This window comes from Poecilia mexicana, unplaced genomic scaffold, assembly GCF_051168715.1.
Source record: "Poecilia mexicana isolate PSO_F unplaced genomic scaffold, ASM5116871v1 scaffold_12, whole genome shotgun sequence".
In the NCBI taxonomy this organism is placed as follows: Eukaryota; Metazoa; Chordata; class Actinopteri; order Cyprinodontiformes; family Poeciliidae; genus Poecilia; species Poecilia mexicana.
The window spans coordinates 23874623-23895327 of record NW_028263381.1 but is presented as its reverse complement, the minus strand read 5'-3'; the positions used below and the strand labels follow the sequence as shown (position 1 = coordinate 23895327).

General features: G+C 39.1%; 1 protein-coding gene and 1 long non-coding RNA gene across 2 annotated transcripts in view; both read left to right on the top strand.

Annotated features, from left to right (window-relative positions):
* Positions 1-3858: 3858 nt before the first annotated feature.
* On the top strand, positions 3859-11016 carry LOC148156178 (NACHT, LRR and PYD domains-containing protein 3-like). Its single transcript, XM_088011376.1, has 7 exons — positions 3859-3968; positions 4630-4715; positions 5432-5563; positions 5717-5836; positions 9327-9405; positions 9566-9794; positions 9938-11016. The coding sequence occupies exons 3-7, from the start codon at positions 5475-5477 to the stop codon at positions 11014-11016; spliced, it is 1596 nt and encodes a 531-aa protein (XP_087867502.1). The 5' UTR covers positions 3859-3968; positions 4630-4715; positions 5432-5474.
* An 897-nt stretch (positions 11017-11913) lies between these two features.
* The window catches only part of LOC148156177 (uncharacterized), a 46680-nt gene continuing 37888 nt past the window's right edge, over positions 11914-20705 (top strand). Inside the window, exon 1 of the long non-coding RNA XR_015764915.1 lies at positions 11914-12113. This is a non-coding gene — a long non-coding RNA (uncharacterized LOC148156177). The remainder of the gene's footprint in view (positions 12114-20705) is intronic.

The window sequence follows — 20705 nt, the reverse complement described above, 5'->3', positions numbered from 1 at the left end:
TGAATCTATTATGTCCCCAAATAGGTGACAGACATGAGATCTTGAACATTCATCCAAAACCCAATGGGAGTGGTGCCGAACTGATATTGTGTTTCTTAGAAAAGGATTTTTGGTGTTTTTAATAGATGTTTAATTTCAGCTGAGTAAAGACAGGATGCCAAAGGTCATGTTAATGAGTTGTTCTCTATTTGTACCAAGAGGGTCTGTCAGATGAAAAGCTTTTAAATGATCCAAATTCACCTCTGGAAAAAATAAGAGACTATTAAAATAATCAGTTTTCTGATTTTACTGTTTTAAAGGCAAATGTTTGAATAAAATGAACTTTGTTCTTTTATCCTATGAACTACTAACAACATGTCTCTGAAACTCCAAGCAACAATATAATATTTATTTACAGAAAATGATAAATCTTTAAAATAATGAAACAGATGCAGAGCTTTCAGAGCTGAAATAATGAAAAGGAAACAAGTTGATGTAGAAACAACAATATTAATGTTTTAATCAGGAAGAGGGAACGACACACTAGGGAACGCCCTCTTTAGGGCGGAGCTTAGCCAGAGGCTAACAAAGCAGATCACAAACTGGTCTAGGAGCCATTTTGTCCTGCTAACTCCTGAAGGTGGATGAGAAATGGACCAGCTGTGTTTTGGTTTTAATAAATGGATTCATGAATTCAACTCTCTGACCTCAGACATCAAGAACTCGGCATGGAGAACGGATAATTCTCCACCGCATCAGAACCGGGTCCAAACTTTTATTACTTTACAGAAATGATTTATGCAGTGAATCTAATTTGTCAACATTTAATTTATTTGCTGATTCATTATTTTGATCTGGTCAGTTTGGAGCAGCAACAGTTTAATGGAAGGAGAATTACAAGTTTTAATGATGTGACAAAAATAGATTAACACTAAATTATGGGAAAACAGAATTTGTAATATTTATTAACAAGAAAATAATGAAAAATTTCACCTCTAAAATCAGATTTTTCAGGTGAAACTAGACATAAAATGACACTGAAATGATGATATTGATGAGGTAAAAGCTAAAATATAAAAATCTATTGTAATATTTTCTAAAGTTTTTCTAAACATTAAATCACTTTACATGTTTTAATGTTGCCTAATTCTCCCATAAATGAATTATTGTGTGTAGATCTGGAGAAACTCATATAAAACCAACAAAGAAGAAAATGATCTGAATTATAACTGAGTCTGATTATTTTCATTTAACTCATGAAATATTTCTTACAGTGAAAACTTTAAAATATGATGATTTAGTGGAGATCAGAACAACATTGACTTTGTACAAAGTCTATAATAAACTCCTGTCATTGTGTATAAATATGGATAGAAATGAAAAAAGAAACTATGAATAAGAGAGAAGATTTAATAAAAACTAAAGATCAGGATGAATATTAAAACAGTTGCTGTTCAGTTAGAGGAATTTCTGATGTCTAATATTTTAGTGAGGAGTTAAAACCATTTTTCCTCTTTAAACTATTTGCTAAACTAATAAAATAAGGTGTGATAATAATTTTGGTGAGATTTTCTACAAACTGAGCTGGAAATCCTTTGAGATGTTTTGGAAAAAACTGAATATTTTGCTGCTTTGATTTTATGATGATTTATGTAGAACAGAGTGAAAGTTTTATGTTTGTTTTTCTGTCTAAACTTTGTTTTCTTGTCATTGACAGTAATTTAAACTTTAACTATTTCTATACTTGTCTTGTTTTTCCAGCTTTGTGTTTTTTCCTGGTTTTGTGTTTGTTGGTTTTCAGATCTTTTCCTTTAATGAATAAAATCATCATTTGAAAACTGTTTATTGTATTTAATCAGTTTTTCTTCATCAAATATTAAAATCAGTTTGATGATCTGAAACATTTCAGGGGGACAAAAAGGAAAAACAGCAGAAATCTGTAAAGGAGCAAATAGTTTTTCACAGCACTTCATGTTTCAGGTCCAAAGACATCAAGCGGTCCCGTCTGGATTTAGAGCAGAATGTTCTGTTGAAGGTGAGACTGGAGTCCAGTTGTTCTGGGTTTCTGGATGAGTCCAGAACCTTCTGGATCAACCAAACCAGATGCTCAGATCTTCCCATCTGGACCATCTGGGAGCTTCTGACTGAAACTACAGACATCAGGTTCAATGAGGATCTGAGACCTGAGATCGTTTCTATGAAGCATTTTAATCGTCTCGTCTGTCAGGTGGAGAAAAAGAAGCAGAACTAAAAACTGGACATGATGGAAACCAGAACTTTCTGACCTCAGATCTGGAAAACAAACTTTAACTGAGATGTTACTGAAGCTTGATGTTCAGTTGATCCAAATCTAAAGCTGGTCTGCAGGGACGACTTTAGGGTTTGTTTGTTTCTGCTCACCTGGAGCTCCAGCCGGGTGGAGTCAGTCTGAGTTCCTTCATCATCTAAAGAGCTGGAGAACATTGAAGCTCCTCCTGAAAAACATTTGGAAAGAAATGAGCAGGAAGTGAAAGAAAAATGGATCTTCATCACTTGTGAAGTGACGACATCAGAGTTGGATTCAGTGGAGTCACATGAAGAGCAGAAACACTGAGGCTAGAATAATAAACATCATGCTAAATATTAGCTGCAGCTGTCAGAAGAAGCTTCAGGTTGAATCTAAAGAAGCTGAAGATCTCAGAGTGATGAGAGGAAACCTGATGAGCTCTACAGTCCACTAGATCCAGACCAGAACCTGGAGAACATCTACGCTGGAAGCAGAGCCACAAGCTAGAAAAAGATCCAGGTTTCTATCAACCTGAACACAGGAAGTCCTTTCTTCTTCTGCTGCAGCTGAGAAGGTCCTGCTGCAGAACTGAAGCCACACAGTTCCTCCTCCACAGCAGAACAGAGGAGGTTCTGGAGGAGACCAGGGTCCACATCTGGACTCAGAGTTCTCCTGAGCTTCAGCAGAGCTGCTGGCTTTGGTTCTGATCCGCCTCTGTTCTGGTGTCTGATCTTCAGAGACGATCTGAACCGACCCATCAGAACTCAGTGGAGGTGGTGGAGGATGAGGAGGAGGAGGAAGAGCCGTGGTTCATCTCTCTGCTGTGGAGACCTGAGGGAGTCTGACAGAGAAACGTTGATTATATGAACCAGCAGCTTGGAATGACAATAACACTGTTATTACTATGTTATTACAATAACACTGTTATTACTATCACTGTTATTACTATCACTGTTATTACAATAACACTGTTATTACTATCACTGTTATTACAATAACACTGTTATTACTATCACTGTTATTACAATAACACTGTTATTACTATCACTGTTATTACAATAATAATGATATTAATGATAATAGTTTCATCAGTTGTTTCCAGTGTGAAAGCAGGTAAACATTTTTCCTTCAGTATTTTTAAAACTATCGTTTCTCCAGCGTTGATGTTGAGGGTCAAGTGTTTGGCTGAAAAATCTGACATTTATGAATAATATTCTGAAAATCTCTCTGAAAAATGAACATGCACCTTTTCTCTATGACGTGTAAAAACCTAAAATATTCTTGTTAATTTTCTTTAACCATCAATTCTCTCTGCTGTCATGATCAAAAGTAAGTACACCCTCTTTATTTCCAGGTCTGCTGATGCAGTTTTGATGTAACATGAACTGAGGAGCTGGAATCTTCCTGATGCTGCAAAACAGCAAAAATCAACATTTCAGAGCCAGAAGCTGCTCTGAGATCAGTTTAGTGAAAATGTTTGAGTTGAACTAAAAAAACCCAGGAGTTTGTTTCAAATCCAAATGACGTCAACAGATAAACTTCCTTCTGACTCCCAGTCAATCTGACCAGTCAGACCAGTTTGGGCTCATTTCTCCTCAAAACACTTTCAGTTTAAAATCACTTGTTCAGGTGAGGCACCAGTCTGGTTCTGCTGTGGTTCTGTTGGGTCTCAGTTTGTTTTTCATAGATTTTTCTTCAACTCTTTGGATCGTTTGAACAAACTGTAAGTTTGATTTGTTTCCTACTTGAACTTTATGAACAGAAACTATTCGAATCCAGAAACTAATTATTATTTAGTGTCAAAGGGTAAAAATAGTTAAAGTTCAGATTTCCATCTGGTCAGCAGCTTCTCTGCTGACCTTTGACCTGCTGTGGAAGCAGAAAAGATGGACTTAGTTTTTTACTCACTGCTTCACCATCTTGGTTCTGATTCTGGTCAGTAAATAATGATTCAATGTAAATCTGTGATGCTGTTGTATTGAACTCATTTTAAAAGCTGCTGAGGAACAAATGATCTTTATTCATGTCCTGATAAATGAAACAGTAGAACCGGTTCTGGTTCTGATAACTTTGACCATCACTGACATGTTTGGATAACATTTCGTCTGGGTTTAATAATCAGACATCAGGCAAGTTGTAGTTTCACCAGCAGAGGGAGACAAATCCCCACCAGTTAGTTCAGTTGGTTCAAAGTTAAAACAGGTTCTGGTTCCATTAGATCTGAACAGAACCTGGATCAGCAGAATAACAGCAGTAGATTGTTTGTGATTGGACTGGGAGTCATGAGACGGTTTTATGTCTTCAGACGTCAACAGATTCCTCTGACCAGTCAGACCAGTTTGAGCTCATTTCTCCTCAAAACACTTTCAGTTTGTTCTGTTCAGGTGTGGCACCACTGCTGTGGTTCTGTTGGGTCTCAGTCTGTTGTTCAGATGTTTTTCTTCAACTCTTTGGATAATTTGAACAAACTGTAAGTTTGATTTGTTTCCTACTTGAACTTTGTGAACAGAAACTATTTGACTTGATTCTGTTTGGAGAAAATGTTCACTTCTAAATTCAGCTCAGAGTTTCATCTCTCTGCTGTTTGAAAGCTAATATACAGGATCATTAAATTATTGATCAATTGGGAGAAAAAACATGATGAACAGATGATGTTTCTTTATTTTCTTCTCTAAACAAACTGATTCATGATTTTACTTCCAGGAATCAAACTTTGCTCTTAACCATTAACTTCAAACACAACAATTTCCTGCTGCTTCGTTTCAAAATGAAATGAATTTATTCTTAAAATGTCTTTGATTCAGTCAGATTATTAAATAGTTAAAGCAGATAATCCACTTGTAGAGATTAATAATGAACTAAAATCCTTCGTGTTGTTCAGGTTGAATCAGTGAATGTAAATGTTGCTCCATGTCTCCATCTAGTGGACTGATAGTAGAAGTGCAGGTTGAACTAGTGAATGTAAATGTTGCTCCATGTCTCCATCTAGTGGACTGATAGTAGAAGTGCAGCAGCTGATGCAGCTTCCTCTGCCTCTCTGCTGTCTGACTGCATTCACCTGACACTGATATGAAGCAGAGAAGAAGAGCCAATCAGAGGAGGAGCAGCTGATCTTTTTCCAGCACTAATGATGTAAAGGATGATCAGAGTTGATGTGCAGATGAATGATGTGTGTTTCCTCTGCAGGTGAAGCTAGAAAGTGTGTGTGAGCTGATGTGAATTCAGCAGCATGGATCAGTGTGAGGACAGAGAGGAGGGAGTCCCTCCCTCTAAAACCACTCTGTGTGGGGAAGATGAGAGCCAGAGCAAAGGTCAGAGGTGAGGTCACCATCTCTAACTGTCCACAGCCCTTTTCACACAGCGTTCACTATATCAGGCCAAAACAGACGTGGTGATGAAGCTGCTGCTGCTCCTCTTTGCTGCTTCATCCAGACTGAACAGATTCAGTTTTAATCATCATGTTTCTGTCAGGATCCATCAGAGACTCAGACCAGAACCAGAACCAGAACCCAGCTGTGTGTCCTTTAAGAGCGATGAGTCAATGTATGAACCCATTAACTTTAACTCTTCTGGATCTCCACCATCAGAGAGGTGAGCTGTTTCTACCTGCTGTAACTGATCTGTTTATCTGTCATTGTGGCCATGTGATGATACCAAGTTCTGTTGGGTTCTGTTGCCATGGGAACATTAGACTGAATATCAGGTTATTTATTTTCATTCCATCAATGCATATGGTAACATGTCTTGTTAAAGACGTCACACATCTTCCTCCAGGTTTGTGATGTGAGAGATCAGCAAGTTAAAATCAACCAAACTTTAATAAAATGTAAATATTTCATTGGAAAGCTGACAGAAAAATTCACACAAAGTTTCAGTCGATCTGGTTTCCATTCTTAATACCTGCAGTTATATAGAATAAATCCAGACCTTAAGCTGCACTAAAAACCTACCGAATATTACCACAGCGGCTGCTGGCAGAACTAATGATCTGAGTTACTTTCTACAGTTTTGGTTCTCAGTCCTGCTTCATAATTATTTCTGTTATTTCTGAGGTTTTACTGCTGCAGGTTCAGACCAAGCCTTGTACCGTCAACATGACCAGGACAGAAACGTTCATGTGCACAAAATATTTCACTGGCAACAGAACCATGAAGTTATTATAGGAGATCAGATTCAGTTAGTTACTATTTTACTCTTTTACAGTAAAATAGTAATAAAAGTGCTAAAATTGGTGCAGTTTTAAAATGCATAATCATTAAGTCACATCACAAAAAGGGATGAGATAACATTCTGTAGGAAAGATTTGATATTTAAAGGCCCTGTTATGTACAAACCACATACATTTATACTAAAATAATACGAGCTCCTTTCCAGGCCTCAGGGAATTGGTTACAACAACAAAAACCTTCAATGTCAAGAACTGGTCATGATTGCAAAAACATTTTTATGAAAATTGAAAAAATACAGTTTCTAGTGCATTTATTATTTAACAGTCAAAGTGGTTCTTACTTTTTAAGATGCAGAGGGAACCATGGAGCCTGGAAAAGCATCAGAAAATGTCAATTAGACCTTAAATGATTTGGAAACAGAATGATTTCAAAGAAACAAAGAACAACTATTAACCTGAAATGACACTAAAGGTGCATCAGGTTTTTATCAGGTAGAAACATGAGCATCACTGTCTGCAGTTCCTTCTGGATCATCTTGCCCACTTTTCTGGATGCCACCTTTCCATGGATGGTCTGTGTGTCTTTCTGGGTTCATCTCAATGAAGAGCCTAAACAACACAATACAAAACTAGAAACTTTTGGAAAACTGGCAATTTGAGGGAAGAAGGTCAGTGTAATATAAAAAGTTCTTTACCTAATGTGGATTATTCTGTTTTTAAATATATTAATATAACACGTCACCATATTGGTCAGCTGTTAACTATAACTTGCTTTGTAGCTCCTAGAAACTTTCCTATTGTATTTTACCAATTGTAAAGTGTTTTCAAAATAAAAGCATGGAGTAGTTTTACCGTTGAATAAACTCCAAAGTCTTTGCTGCTTCATCTTGATGTTTGAGGTTGAATGTGTAGAAAGTAGCAAACAGCTGCAGGTCTCACATGTTGGCTGGACGCCTCAAAGATGACTTGGCTTTCAGCGCTGACCATCCAACCAGCCACTGGCTGCTCATCGCTCTATGATGGCAAAGACACAAGTTTGGTTTTCATTTTTTCTCAAACATTTTACTTTGATATCAAAGCTGAATTCATTTAAGCTCAACATGACAAAGCTGGTCTACAAAACCTTTTCATTTATGTTAAGGAGAGTGGCTTCCAGTCTTCTTTTGAGCACAAATAATCTTTTAAAGTATCATGTAATTCTAGAAAAATATTCAACACATTAAGAAGTATTAAGCAAAACATGTAAATAGTGATAATTAGTTTTGCTCTTACATAATATCAAACAAGTCCTGCCACCTGCTGGCAAACTGAGGCTGGTTTCAACATCTGCTGCTGTTGCAGGTCAGATTAAAAATTAGCTAGTTGGACCTTTTAGGTTGAAGATGGACTCAGAATCAATTCCCAAACCTGCTGCCAGTTTTTAGAAGAAAAAGGAAAAAGCTGCATCTTTCAAGTAGATGATAATTTATAGGACAATGCTCCATGACCTGCATCAAAGTCCTCCACTATGTGGCAGCCAGTAAAAGCCTTAAAGATGAACAATGAAGTGGCCCCCATTCCTCACCAGATCTAAACCCATTAAGAGATTTAATGTGAAGGAAAACAGTTCACATCTATGAACAGAATCTGGAGGCTCTGGTTGCTGCTGCACTAAAAGTTGATCATTAACAATCAACTAGTTTAGTAGACAATAAAGTAAGATGAGAACATTTTCAGTTTTAATTCAGTTTCATCAAAATTCTGAACACTAATAGTTTCCCAATAATCTGCCCACATAGATATTGTCCTAAGAAAACCAGAAATGTCTGTTTTACTTTCTTAGATATTCAAGTTTGAGAGGTTGTTACATTTTGGATTAACAGAGAGTAGATCAACAATAAAATTAATCCTTAAACTAAAACTTGCAAAATAATTGTGCACACAGTGCATATTATTTTTGAACAGCTTTGTTGTTGCATCATAAACTAATATATTCCTAATTTCATTTCAAGGAATCATGTTGGGATATTTTAGTCAGTCTCCTCAGTCTGAGGTTCTGGAAATAAGAAACATTAATTTAGGAGCCAAGAACAAATATCCAAATTTCCTTCCAGGAAGTTTCTGCTGTTTCCTGGCTCCATGTCAGACTAACAGTGGGACACATTTCCACAACCCACTGGGAAATACCTGGTAAACCAGTCTGGTCCATCAGGACTTGGTTCCTGTGTGCATTGTGAGATCAGTTCAGCAGGAAGGAAAGCTTCATGATGTGGTTGGTGAGATCTGCTGGAACTCAACCAGACTGAGCTGATGTGGACCATCAGAGGTTCTGCTGGTTCTTAGTGGATCAGCAGGAACATTAAATCTTTACTTGGATCATCTGGTTCACTGCTCACATCCAGATATCACTTCATGGACCTTTACCTTCTGATTGTCTCTGTGTGGACAGATATAATGTGAGCTCACTGGCTTCCAGGATCTACAGGATCCATTTTAAATCCTCTAGAACATCCAGGAGAGGATCCCACATGGACACACCCACATATCTCAGAGCTCCTCCATGTCCACATCACCTCAGATCCAGTCATCAGAACCTGATGGATGTCCCACACTGTCCTGAAGACCTGTGTGGACAGAGCCTTCACTTCCACTGTCCCCAAGCTCTGGGACTCTGTCTCCACCAGCATCAGATCTGCTGACAGTGTGGACAGTTTGAAGTCCAAGTTCAGCACCAACCTTTTAAAATGTCTACTGGTGATTCTGGTGTTACTGGTCTTCATCCTTGTAGTTCATCTTCCTCTTTCTAACTTCTTTGTATTGTGTTCATGTGATGCTCTGTTTTCTGCTTTAATGTGACACTCTTAGTTATTTTATTAGTAAATATTGCTGGATGAACATTTCCTGCCTTCCTGATTGTTCCTGGTTCCTCCACAGAGTGGACCAGCAGAGCTCAGAGGTTCCCAGTGGTCCGTCTGCCCAGCAGCATCAAACACAGCTGGACTCCATATTTATGGTCTGTACATGAACAACAACTACTTTTCCATGGTTCTGTTCACAGTCGTCTCCATGCTGCACTTTGTAGACCAGAGGACTGTCAGTCTGTCCAACATCCATCTGGTGTTTGGCTCCATGATTCCAGTCTGATGTTTCCTTCATCTATTATTCTGTTCCAGCTGTTGGAGGAAAACATTGTCACTTTTGTGAAGAACGAGCTGAAGAAGATCCACAAGGTTCTGAGTCCAGATTACCCAGAATGCTCAGAGAGTCAGAGAGAGGATGATGAGGTGTTGAGAGGTGATGATGAAGAGCAGAGGAGGAGCAGCAGAGAGGCAGTGATGAAGATCACACTGAACTTCCTGAGGAGGATGAAGCAGGAGGAGCTGGCTGACCGTCTGCAGAGCAGTAAGAGGATTTCTACAAAGATTTGACCTGATGGATAAATGACACATTTACTGATGTCTGAAGAAATGGAATCACATTTATTTAAATCATCGTAAGAAGGTATTTTTGTTTCATCTCTGATTTTACTTTTTGTGTTATTTTAGAACATCTTGCTGCAGTTTCTCTACAACTTAAATCTGGTCTGAAGAAGAAGTTCCAGTCTGTGTTTGAGGGGATTGCTAAAGCAGGAAGTCCAACCCTTCTGAACCAGATCTACACAGAGCTCTACATCACAGAGGGAGGGACTGGAGAGGTCAATGATGAACATGAGGTCAGACAGATTGAAACAGCATCCAGGAAACCACACAGACCAGAAACAACAATCAGACAAGAAGACATCTTTAAAGTCCCACCTGGAAGAGATCAACCAATCAGAACAGTGATGACAAAGGGAGTGGCTGGCATTGGGAAAACAGTCTTAACACAGAAGTTCACTCTGGACTGGGCTGAAGACAAAGCCCACCAGAACATCCACTTCATATTTCCATTCACCTTCAGAGAGCTGAATGTGCTGAGAGAGAAAAAGTTCAGCTTGGTGGAACTTGTTCATCACTTCTTTACTGAAACCAAAGGAATCTGCAGCTTTGAACACTTCCAGGTTCTGTTCATCTTTGATGGCTTGGATGAGAGTCGACTTCCACTGGACTTCCACAACAAGGAGATCCTGACTGATGCTACAGAGTCCAGCTCAGTGGATGTTCTGCTGACAAACCTCATCAGGGGGAAACTGCTTCCCTCTGCTCTCCTCTGGATAACCACACGACCTGCAGCAGCCAATCAGATCCCTCCTCAGTGTGTTGGCATGGTGACAGAGATAAGAGGGTTCAATGACCCCCAGAAGGAGGAGTACTTCAGGAAGAGATTCCAAGATGAGCGGCAGGCCAGAAGGATCACCTCCCACATGAAGACGTCACGAAGCCTCCACATCATGTGCCACATCCCAGTCTTCTGCTGGATCACTGCTACAGTTCTGGAGGATGTGTTGGAGACCAGAGAGGGAGGAGAGCTGCCCAGAACCCTGACTGAGATGTACATCCACTTCCTGGTGGTTCAGACCAAACTGAAGAAGGTCAAGCATGATGGAGGAGCTGAAACACTGGAGTCCAGAGAGCAGGAAGATGATCGAGTCTCTGGGAAAACTGGCTTTTCATCAGCTGCAGAAAAGAAACCTGATCTTCTATAGATCAGATCTGACAGAGTGTGGCATCGATATCAGAGCAGCCTCAGTGTACTCAGGAGTGTTCACACAGATCTTTAGAGAGGAGAGAGGGCTGTACCAGGACAAGGTGTTCTGCTTCGTCCATCTGAGTGTTCAGGAGTTTCTGGCTGCTCTTCATGTTCATCGGACCTTAATCAACTCTGGAGTCAACCTGATGGAAAAAAATTCACCATCATTTTTCTCTAAAATGTTCTCTACATTTTTTAGCAAATCAAATATAAAGTCTCTCCATCAGACAGCTGTTGACCAGGCCTTACAGAGTCCAAATGGACACCTGGACTTGTTCCTCCGTTTCCTCCTGGGACTTTCACTGCAGACCAATCAGAGACTCCTACAAGGTCTGCTGACACAGACAGGAAGTAGCTCACAGACCAATCAGGAAACAGTTCAGTACATCAAGGAGAAGATCAGTGAGAATGTGTCTGCAGAGAAAAGCATCAATCTGTTCCACTGTCTGAATGAACTGAATGATCGTTCTCTAGTGGAGGAGATCCAACAGTCTCTGAGTTCAGGAAGTCTCTCCACAGATAAACTGTCTCCTGCTCAGTGGTCAGCTCTGGTCTTCATCTTAGTGTCATCAGGAAAAGATCTGAATGTGTTTGACCTGAAGAAATACTCTGCTTCAGAGGAGGCTCTTCTGAGGCTGCTGCCAGTGGTTAAAGCCTCCAACAAAGCTCTGTAAGGACACACATTGTTACTGCAGGCATTTTTAAAGAAATTTGTTAGTGATGAGATAAATATTGAGTTATGCTTCATCAGTTTGTTTAGTGGTTCATTGTCTCCTCAATGTTAGCCGCTGTCATGAATGGTGTTGGTTGGTGGTGAGGAGAGACGCAGTGTACCCGGGTTATGAAGAAAATGATGAATTTATTGATGAAACGCTTGACAGTCCAGTTCAGGCGGCACGGCAGAAAACTAAGCAACAGCTTGATACCGGTAGCAACCGAAACTAAAGACTGACATACATGAGCTAACGCTGTCACAGGACTATACAGTTCTACTGTGACAACTGAGACAAAACTGACATTAGACGAGGACCCGTCGAAGAACACAGACAACAGGTGAGAATACATACACACGGGGTAATCAAGGGAACGAGACACACCTGGGAGACAATCAACGGGGAGGACAGGACAGAGATTCACAGGGAAACAGAATCACACAGAAAAACTCAAAAACTAAATACAGAAACACGGATCATGACAGCTGCTAGCAGATGATGAGTACGAGAGACCGGCTCTCATAGAGCTTTGAATATTTAGATATTCAGCGCTGGACCCCAGTCAGGATTGAGCTAATCCATTTCATACGTCGGTTTGCCTTTAAGAGGACATATCAGAACACACATCAGTATTAACACTGTAAATTTGATAACACTAGTAAAATAGTTTACTTCACAATAATGTAATAACCCCTATGTCCACTGACAAAACTCGGACTATGCTACATAAACAATATAAGCCAGACCTAAGCAAGGTTGACCCACTTAAATGAACTCAACATGAACACTCGGACAAAATCATGGCAAAAAATTATGACACAACATCAACAAAGCAAATTTAGACACTCACCAGAATTGAAATGTTTGGAAGAAACTTGTAGGGGGATGTTGGAGAAGGTGATATCAGGACGTCTCAACCGCTGACACCCAGGATATTCGTTTTCTTTTTGTTAGCTCCGATAGCTTAGCCTCCTCGCGTTGTTTCCAAGCAGGAAAATAGTGAAAAGAAAGTCCGTTTTCCATCTTTTTACCTTTTTGATCGTGTGATCGGACATTACATCCAATAACGCAGCAAGTTCGTGCCATAGCTAAAATATCTGTGAGACAGTCGTTTTTGTTGGTGTCATCAAAGATGGCGCTGATACCCCTCCGACTAGAGCAGTGACGTCACGCTCCGAATCCTTATAGGTGACTATTCTTAATGCTACATGTTCAAAGAGCAGAAATTATTTTTTCTGTTGAAGTTGAACTGGATTAATGCTGTTCAATATGGAAATTAAGGAAATTAATGTTTCTCTTGCCAGCCTAAAAATAAACCAGTACTCTGTACTTGTATCATAAAGATATAAAAAATATGACATTTTACTTCAATCTGTGAAAAAAGAACATTGTCTGGAACCAAGAACATAAATTCTGATGAATAGTTTAATACCAGATTTTCCTCCCTGTCTCCTCAGACTGAGTGGCTGTAACCTCTCAGAGAGAAGCTGTGAAGCTCTGTCCTCAGTTCTCAGCTCCCAGTCCTCCAGTCTCAGAGAACTGGACCTGAGTAACAACAACCTGCAGGATTCAGGAGTGAAGCTTCTCTCTGCTGGACTGAAGAGTCCAAACTGCAACCTGGAGACTCTCAGGTAAAATGCGACCAATCCTGGTGAAACCAGATTTCTGTCCTTTACCTGCTTTCAAAGATGATGTAATTATTATTTGATATAATAATTGATGTCTGACTGTGACATGGTTAACCTGCTAAATCTCAACACATAATAATGGATCATTTTCATTTCCTCCAGGCTGAAAGAACCAAAAAGACAGCTATTAAGAAAAGTGGAGGTCAGGCTTCCACTGATAGTGTAACTCTGAATATTTTACAGATTGCTGCATCCTAGTTGAACAAAGGATCATTATTGCAGATCTTTCTAACCAGAAGTTATCAGACTTTCTCAACCATCGTGTGGAAAATGTTGATTTTCATTACCTTCAAAAGGAAATACAGTTTCATTAATATTTCGTATTAAATATGACATATTTAATACAAAATATTAAATATTTCGTATTAAATACGAAATATTTAATATTTCATAACTAGTTAAGCTAGTTAATAGCTTAACTATTAAGCTCCAGTTTTGTGTGTTTTCCTCTCCTATAAATGTCCAGTTCAGACCTTGGGCTCTACCTCAATGTTCTCATCATGTGATGAATTGTGTGTCTGCAGCTTATCAGGCTGTTTGGTCTCAGAGGAAGGCTGTGCTTCTCTGGCCTCAGCTCTGACCTTTAACCCCTCCCATCTGAAAGAGTTGGACCTGAGCTACAATCATCCAGGAGACTCAGGAGTGAAGCTGCTGTCGGCTGGACTGAAGGATCCAGACTGGAGACTGGAAGCTCTCAGGTATGGAGGAACCTGCTGCAGGAGCAGAGAAGGTCTGCTCCTGCAGCAGACCTTCTCTGCTGCAGGAGCAGACCAAAGCACACGTTAGTCTTTAGACGTCAGACTAAAGACGTTAGTCTTTAGTCTGACGTTTCTGTTTGCATGTTCAAACATTTAGTTTGAACATGCATTTGTCTGTCCATCCATTTTCTTCTTAATCAGATTTGGGTCATGGGGTTAGCAGTCTATGTAGGGAGGCCCAGACTTCTCTCTCTCCAGCCCCAAAGGGCGCAAGGATGGGAACAGGCCATCCGAGAAACAGATGCCCCTTTTCCACTGGCTCTATTTCTACAGCCCAACTCGGCTCTACTCTGGACTGAACGTGTTTCCACAGACCCAGCTCAGTCAGTAACAGGGTGACGCCTCCTGGCGGTGGGGGTCTGTGGAGTGTCTTCCTGTACATTGAAGATGTCATATTCTCATGACATTTCTACAATATGTAGAAATGTTTGCACAACTACTTTGTTGTACAAAGGAGAAATGAACTTGTATTACTTGTATTTTCAGTTCTTGTTAATAGTAACCCTGACACTAATGTCAAAATGTTTGGATTGCTGAATAATGTATTCACTATTGGATGCCTTCATTGGTCATCTACAATATTAAGTGTCAATGAAATACTTGTATAATATAATATATAGTTATTTTCACTTTGTCTAAGGCTCCTTACATTTTGGGAGGATTGTATTTGACCTTGATGCCAAACAGATAACAGTATGTACAATAATGTGTGGAGTGGGTGTAAAAATGAAACTTTGTTTATTGAGACACAAGTTAGTTTGGCACCTCCAAGTTTCTAAAGCACCTTTAGTGTCAGGTTGGTGGGGTGTCTTTGGAACTCCGTCATTTAAATACTAAGAAAAATTTCCCCATCTTTAACTTTTGGTTTTCTGTCTAGGAGCGTTTTTTTCCTTCTCCATTAGTTGTTATACTTTGTTTTTCCTTGAATGGAGTTTTGCTTGGAAGACTTTTAGGATAATCCTATTACTGACCAACTATAGAATAAACTAGTTCTGAAAAAAGGCAACATAAAGACATAAAACAAGACACAACCTTCAGCCTTTCTAGAAAGATCATAGTTGACAATAAAGAAAAACATAAATCCTGATGAATTGTTTAATACCAGATTTTCCTCCCTGTCTCCTCAGACTGAGTGGCTGTAACCTCTCAGAGAGAAGCTGTGAAGCTCTGTCCTCAGTTCTCAGCTCCCAGTCCTCCAGTCTCAGAGAACTGGACCTGAGTAACAACAACCTGCAGGATTCAGGAGTGAAGCTTCTCTCTGCTGGACTGAAGAGTCCAAACTGCTACCTGGAGACTCTCAGGTAAAATGTGACCAATCCTGGTGAAACCAGATTTCTGTCCTTTACCTGCTTTCAAAGATGATGTAATTATTATTTGATATAATAATTGATGTCTGACTGTGACATGGTTAACCTGCTAAATCTCAACACATAATAATGGATAATTTTCATTTCCTCCAGGCTGAAAGACCAAAAATAAAGTTATTAAGAATAGTGACAATATGTAGAAAGTTTTGCACAACTACTTTGTTGTACAAAGTAGAAATGAACAAACATTATTTGTATTTTCAGTTCTTGTTAATAGAAACCCTGACACTAATGTCAAAATGTTTGGTTTGCTGAATAATGTATTCATTCTTGGATGCCTTCATTGGTAATCTACAATGTTAAATGTCAGTGAAATACATATATGAGTTATTTTCACTTTGTCTAAGGCTCCTCACATTTTGCTAGGATTGTATTTAGACCTTGATGCCAAACAAATAACGATATGTACAATAATGTGTGGAGTGGGTGTAAAAAAATAGACTTCATTGGGACACAAGAGCATTTATTTTTATTCTGTTTCCCTCAACCCTCCATGGAGCTCTGTCATCTCTGCTGGTAGCTGCTTCCTCGTGAAGGAGATCCAGATGTTCTGATGGTTCTCCTCATCGTTCATGTCAGCCATGTTCTTCTTGTTCTGTTCCCTGGGAAAAGTAATCAGATGTTATTGTCATGATTAGTGGTAGTTTAGTGGTGAGGCAGACGCAGGTTATGGAGAGTAAAGGAGATTTAATGATGAACAATGCAGAAATCCAGGCAGCACAGAGTCAGCAGAGCCAGTAGCTAATCTCTGGTAGCAACTGGAAATCAATCAGACTGACAGCAGACAAGACGACTAGACAAGAACAAGGAGGGTTTAAATCAGTGGAAAAAGGAACAGCTGTAGTCAATCAAGGGTTAAAAGGGAAAGTGAGACTTTACAGAACATAGAAACCTAAATAAACCCAAATCACTACAGTTATAGCTTATAGCACATGTATGTAGATCAATAACAAAGTTACTAATGTGGAAGTTACATACATAGATGGAATTGTTTAAAACAGACAAGTTAGATTATATGTATTCAAACACTTTTTAACCATACAGACGTACACAATTATAAATAACAGGAAAGTTTTGTAAATTGAAGACAAAACGTAATTACTTGTAAGTTTTAGACATATACAGACATACAGCCATGCATAAAATACCACTCTTTATTCATGTTTACTATTCATTTTATGTCCTGTACAATTAATTGTTCATAACTGAAATTATAGAACTAAATTAGAGAACAGATATGTAACTATTTTAGATTAATAAACATAACGTACAAACATTATTATCTGACAACGGGGGAAACTCCAGTGCAACAACTGGAAAATGAAGAAACAAAATCATGTAGATTCACTCAGATAAAACATAAAAAACTAATTAAGAGTACATACTGTACAATAGAGAGAGAGTTTCAAAATAAAACACTGAAGTAATTATTAACAGCTCACTCCATTTTCTAAGGAATGTGCAGTTGAGTGGGATGAGGTCAGAAAATGTGCATGTTGTGTTTGAGCAATAAAACCTATAGCCGACTTCTTGTTTGAAAATACGATCTGGCATTCTGAACCCCCTTCTTTCTCTTATGACTCAAATTATTGGTGTTAATTTTGAATTCAATTTAAATTCAAATTCAGAATTGCTTTATTAATCCCAAAGAAAAATTAAATGTTGTTGAAACTCATTAATTTAGATTCTTCATGGAGTCATTAAAGGTAGTGATGGCTGTTGGTAGGAAAGATTTTCTGCAGCAGTCTGTACCGCACTGAATCTGAAGGAACCTCTGACTGAAGATGCTCTGCCTTCCCAAGTCAGTCTGATGAAGAGGATGGTCAGGGTTATCCTTTATTTTCTTGATCCTATGAAGAATTCTTCTTTTCATGATCATCTCCAGAGGTTCCAGTCGTCCCCAGAACAGAACCAACCTTTTTACCAGGCTGTTGAGCCTTTTTATGTTCCTTGCTCTGATGACGACTTTCTCAACAACAGACCTATAGATCTGCAGCATGTGTCACTTGGTGTAACTTTGCAAACAGCAGCCCATTAAAAGTGTAGGAATTTTTCACATGGTTCTGAATGAACCTGGGAAACCAAGCCATCTACTGGAACCACAATGACCTGGTGGTCAGAGCAGCAGAGGGCCAAATATAGCTCCATGTGGAACCAAGAGGTTGGTTAAACTGTTTCCTATCAGAGTTCAGTTTGTCTCTCTGTCTTCACATCATGGGCTGGGCGGGGCTTCCACTGATTGGTCTACTGAGAAAATACAAGGAGCTGATTGGCTGATGGACAGGAAGTTAAAAAAATATGCAGATTAATGACATTATGAAGCTGATACTGAAGATATATGGCTGAGAGCAAATGTAGATTTTATAAGTGGAAATGATTCAGTGAGGAGGATGAGCAACATCTAGAAAAGATGATCTACATCCAGAGGAACTGATCTAGAACCTGTATATATAATATAAGTCAGAAGTTTCTTCAAATTCATTGTAATGGAGGCTACAAGAGATCTTTCCTGCCAACAGCATCATCATCTAACATTTAATTTGCCTTTGGGATGAATAAAGTACATTTGAATTTTAATGTAGCTATAGAAAGAATAATAAATTAGTTAAAAACTACTAGACATAACTCTTGTAAACATGATAATCAGTGTGAGCCGCCAGAGGGGCCTGAATGCAACTGCAAACTGCTGCCTGGTCTGTTACTTCTCTCTGTTTTATTTAATTTACCAAGACTGCCACAACAACTTTATGAGTTTAATAAAACATCTCTGTTAAAAATGTAATCTGGTCTGGACTTCATGGGTGTGTGATGACATGAGGACTTTACCATATTGGGAGCACATTCTATTCCAAAGAAAAGTTTAATAACATACCTGGAGGATCACTCAATGTTGTGATATTAGTGACCACAGTTTTACTCTCTTAAAGTCTGTTTGGCTCCTCCATTTTCAGAGGCACCTTTAGTGTCAGGTTGGTGGGGCGTTTTTGGAACTCCATCATTTAAATACTAAGAAAAATTCCCCATCTTTAACTTTTGGCCAGTGCAAAGTTTTGGTTTTCTGTCTAGGAGCGTTTTTTTCCCTTCTCCATTAGTTGTTATACTTTGTTTTTCCTCAAATGAAGTTTTGTTTGGAAGACTTTTAGGATAATCCTATTACTGACCAATTTGACTGTTGTATAAAGGAACAGTTTTTCCAATTGCTGCTCAGTTTTTGATCTCTTCATCCAAACAGTTAAAAAAGACAAAGATGAAATCTGAGATTCTCTCTGCTTTGATTCAAGCTGCTGTTTTTCCTCAAACTAAGCCTGATGCTGATCTTCAACCAGCCTTGATTCTCAGGATTGACACTGGATTCATTTAGTTCATTGTCGCATTTTATAGTTCTCTTGCCTTGCAAGTTTTCTTGCTGCCTGTAGTTCAGACCTTCCAGACGACCAACTATAGAATAAACTAGATCTGAAAAAAAGGCAACAAAAAGACATGAAACAAGACGCAACCTTCAACCTTCAGTAAGATACTAGTTGACAATAAAGAAAAACAAATTCTGATGAATAGTTTAATACCAGATTTTCCTCCCTGTCTCCTCAGACTGAGTGACTGTAACCTCTCAGAGAGAAGCTGTGAAGCTCTGTCCTCAGTTCTCAGCTCCCAGTCCTCCAGTCTCAGAGAACTGGACCTGAGTAACAACAACCTGCAGGATTCAGGAGTGAAGCTTCTCTCTGCTGGACTGAAGAGTCCAAACTGCAACCTGGAGACTCTCAGGTAAAATGTGACCAATCCTGGTGAAACCAGATTTCTGTCCTTTACCTGCTTTCAAAGATGATGTAATTATTATTTGATATAATAATTGATGTCTGACTGTGACATGGTTAACCTGCTAAATCTCAACACATAATAATGGATAATTTTCATTTCCTCCAGGCTGAAAGAATCATAAAGAAAGTTATTAAGAAAAGTGGAGGTCAGGCTTCCACTAATAGTGTAACTCTGGATTATTGACAGAACAAAGGAGATTATTGCAGATCTTTCCAACCAGCAGTTGTCAGACTTTCTCAACCATTGTGTGGAAAATGTTGATTTTCATTTCCTACAAAAGGAAATAGTTTCATTAATATTTCATATTATTAATAGGTTAAGCTCCAGTTTCTTGTGTGTTTTCCTCTCCTATAAATGTCCAGTTCAGACCTTGGGCTCTACCTCAATGTTCTCATCATGTGATGAATTGTGTGTCTGCAGCTTATCAGGCTGTTTGGTCTCAGAGGAAGGCTGTGCTTCTCTGGCCTCAGCTCTGACCTTTAACCCCTCCCATCTGAAAGAGTTGGACCTGAGCTACAATCATCCAGGAGACTCAGGAGTGAAGCTGCTGTCGGCTGGACTGAAGGATCCGGACTGGAGACTGGAAGCTCTCAGGTATGGAGGAACCTGCTGCAGGAGCAGAGAAGGTCTGATAGAGGAGGAAGAGGAGAAACGTCTTTAGTCTGATGGGAAACATTTAGTTTGAAGAGAAATATTTAGTTTGATCATTAAATATTTAGACGCCTCATCTGGAGGCAGAGATCATTACCCAGTTTTCTGGAATATTCTCCTGACTAAGAACGGCTCACAAGGAAAATGAAAGAGTGGGATGGATTTAATAGAGTTTAATAGGGACTCTGACTAAATGAATAAAAGTGAAGTTCAGTTAGATTTCCATGATGATCTACTGATGACAGAAAGGACTTTAAAACAATATTTGATGGAGCTCCAGACCAATCAGCCCCAAGGAGCAAAGATGAGAAGAAAAGTAACTCCATGTTGGTCAGATGGATGTTTCAAAGTTCAGAGAGAGAAATCAAGATTTTGAACTAAACTCACAAGTGTGTATAGCGCCACCTGGTGGTGCTGGTTGGTAGAGGAAGTGCTGAAAGGTTGGAGGTGTTTGTCAGAGGTGTGTGATGATGGAAGCCTCTCCCTGGTTTGTGAGTCTGAGCTCAGAGATCAAATGTTTGGTTCTTGTTGAACTCTTTGTTGAATGTGATGCAGCTTCTCCTTTTTAATGTTTGTATTTCTGGATATTCCAGTGAGGCCACAGCAGGTTTTCAGCAGCAGGTTGTTTAGTGTTTCATTCCTTCATCTGTGT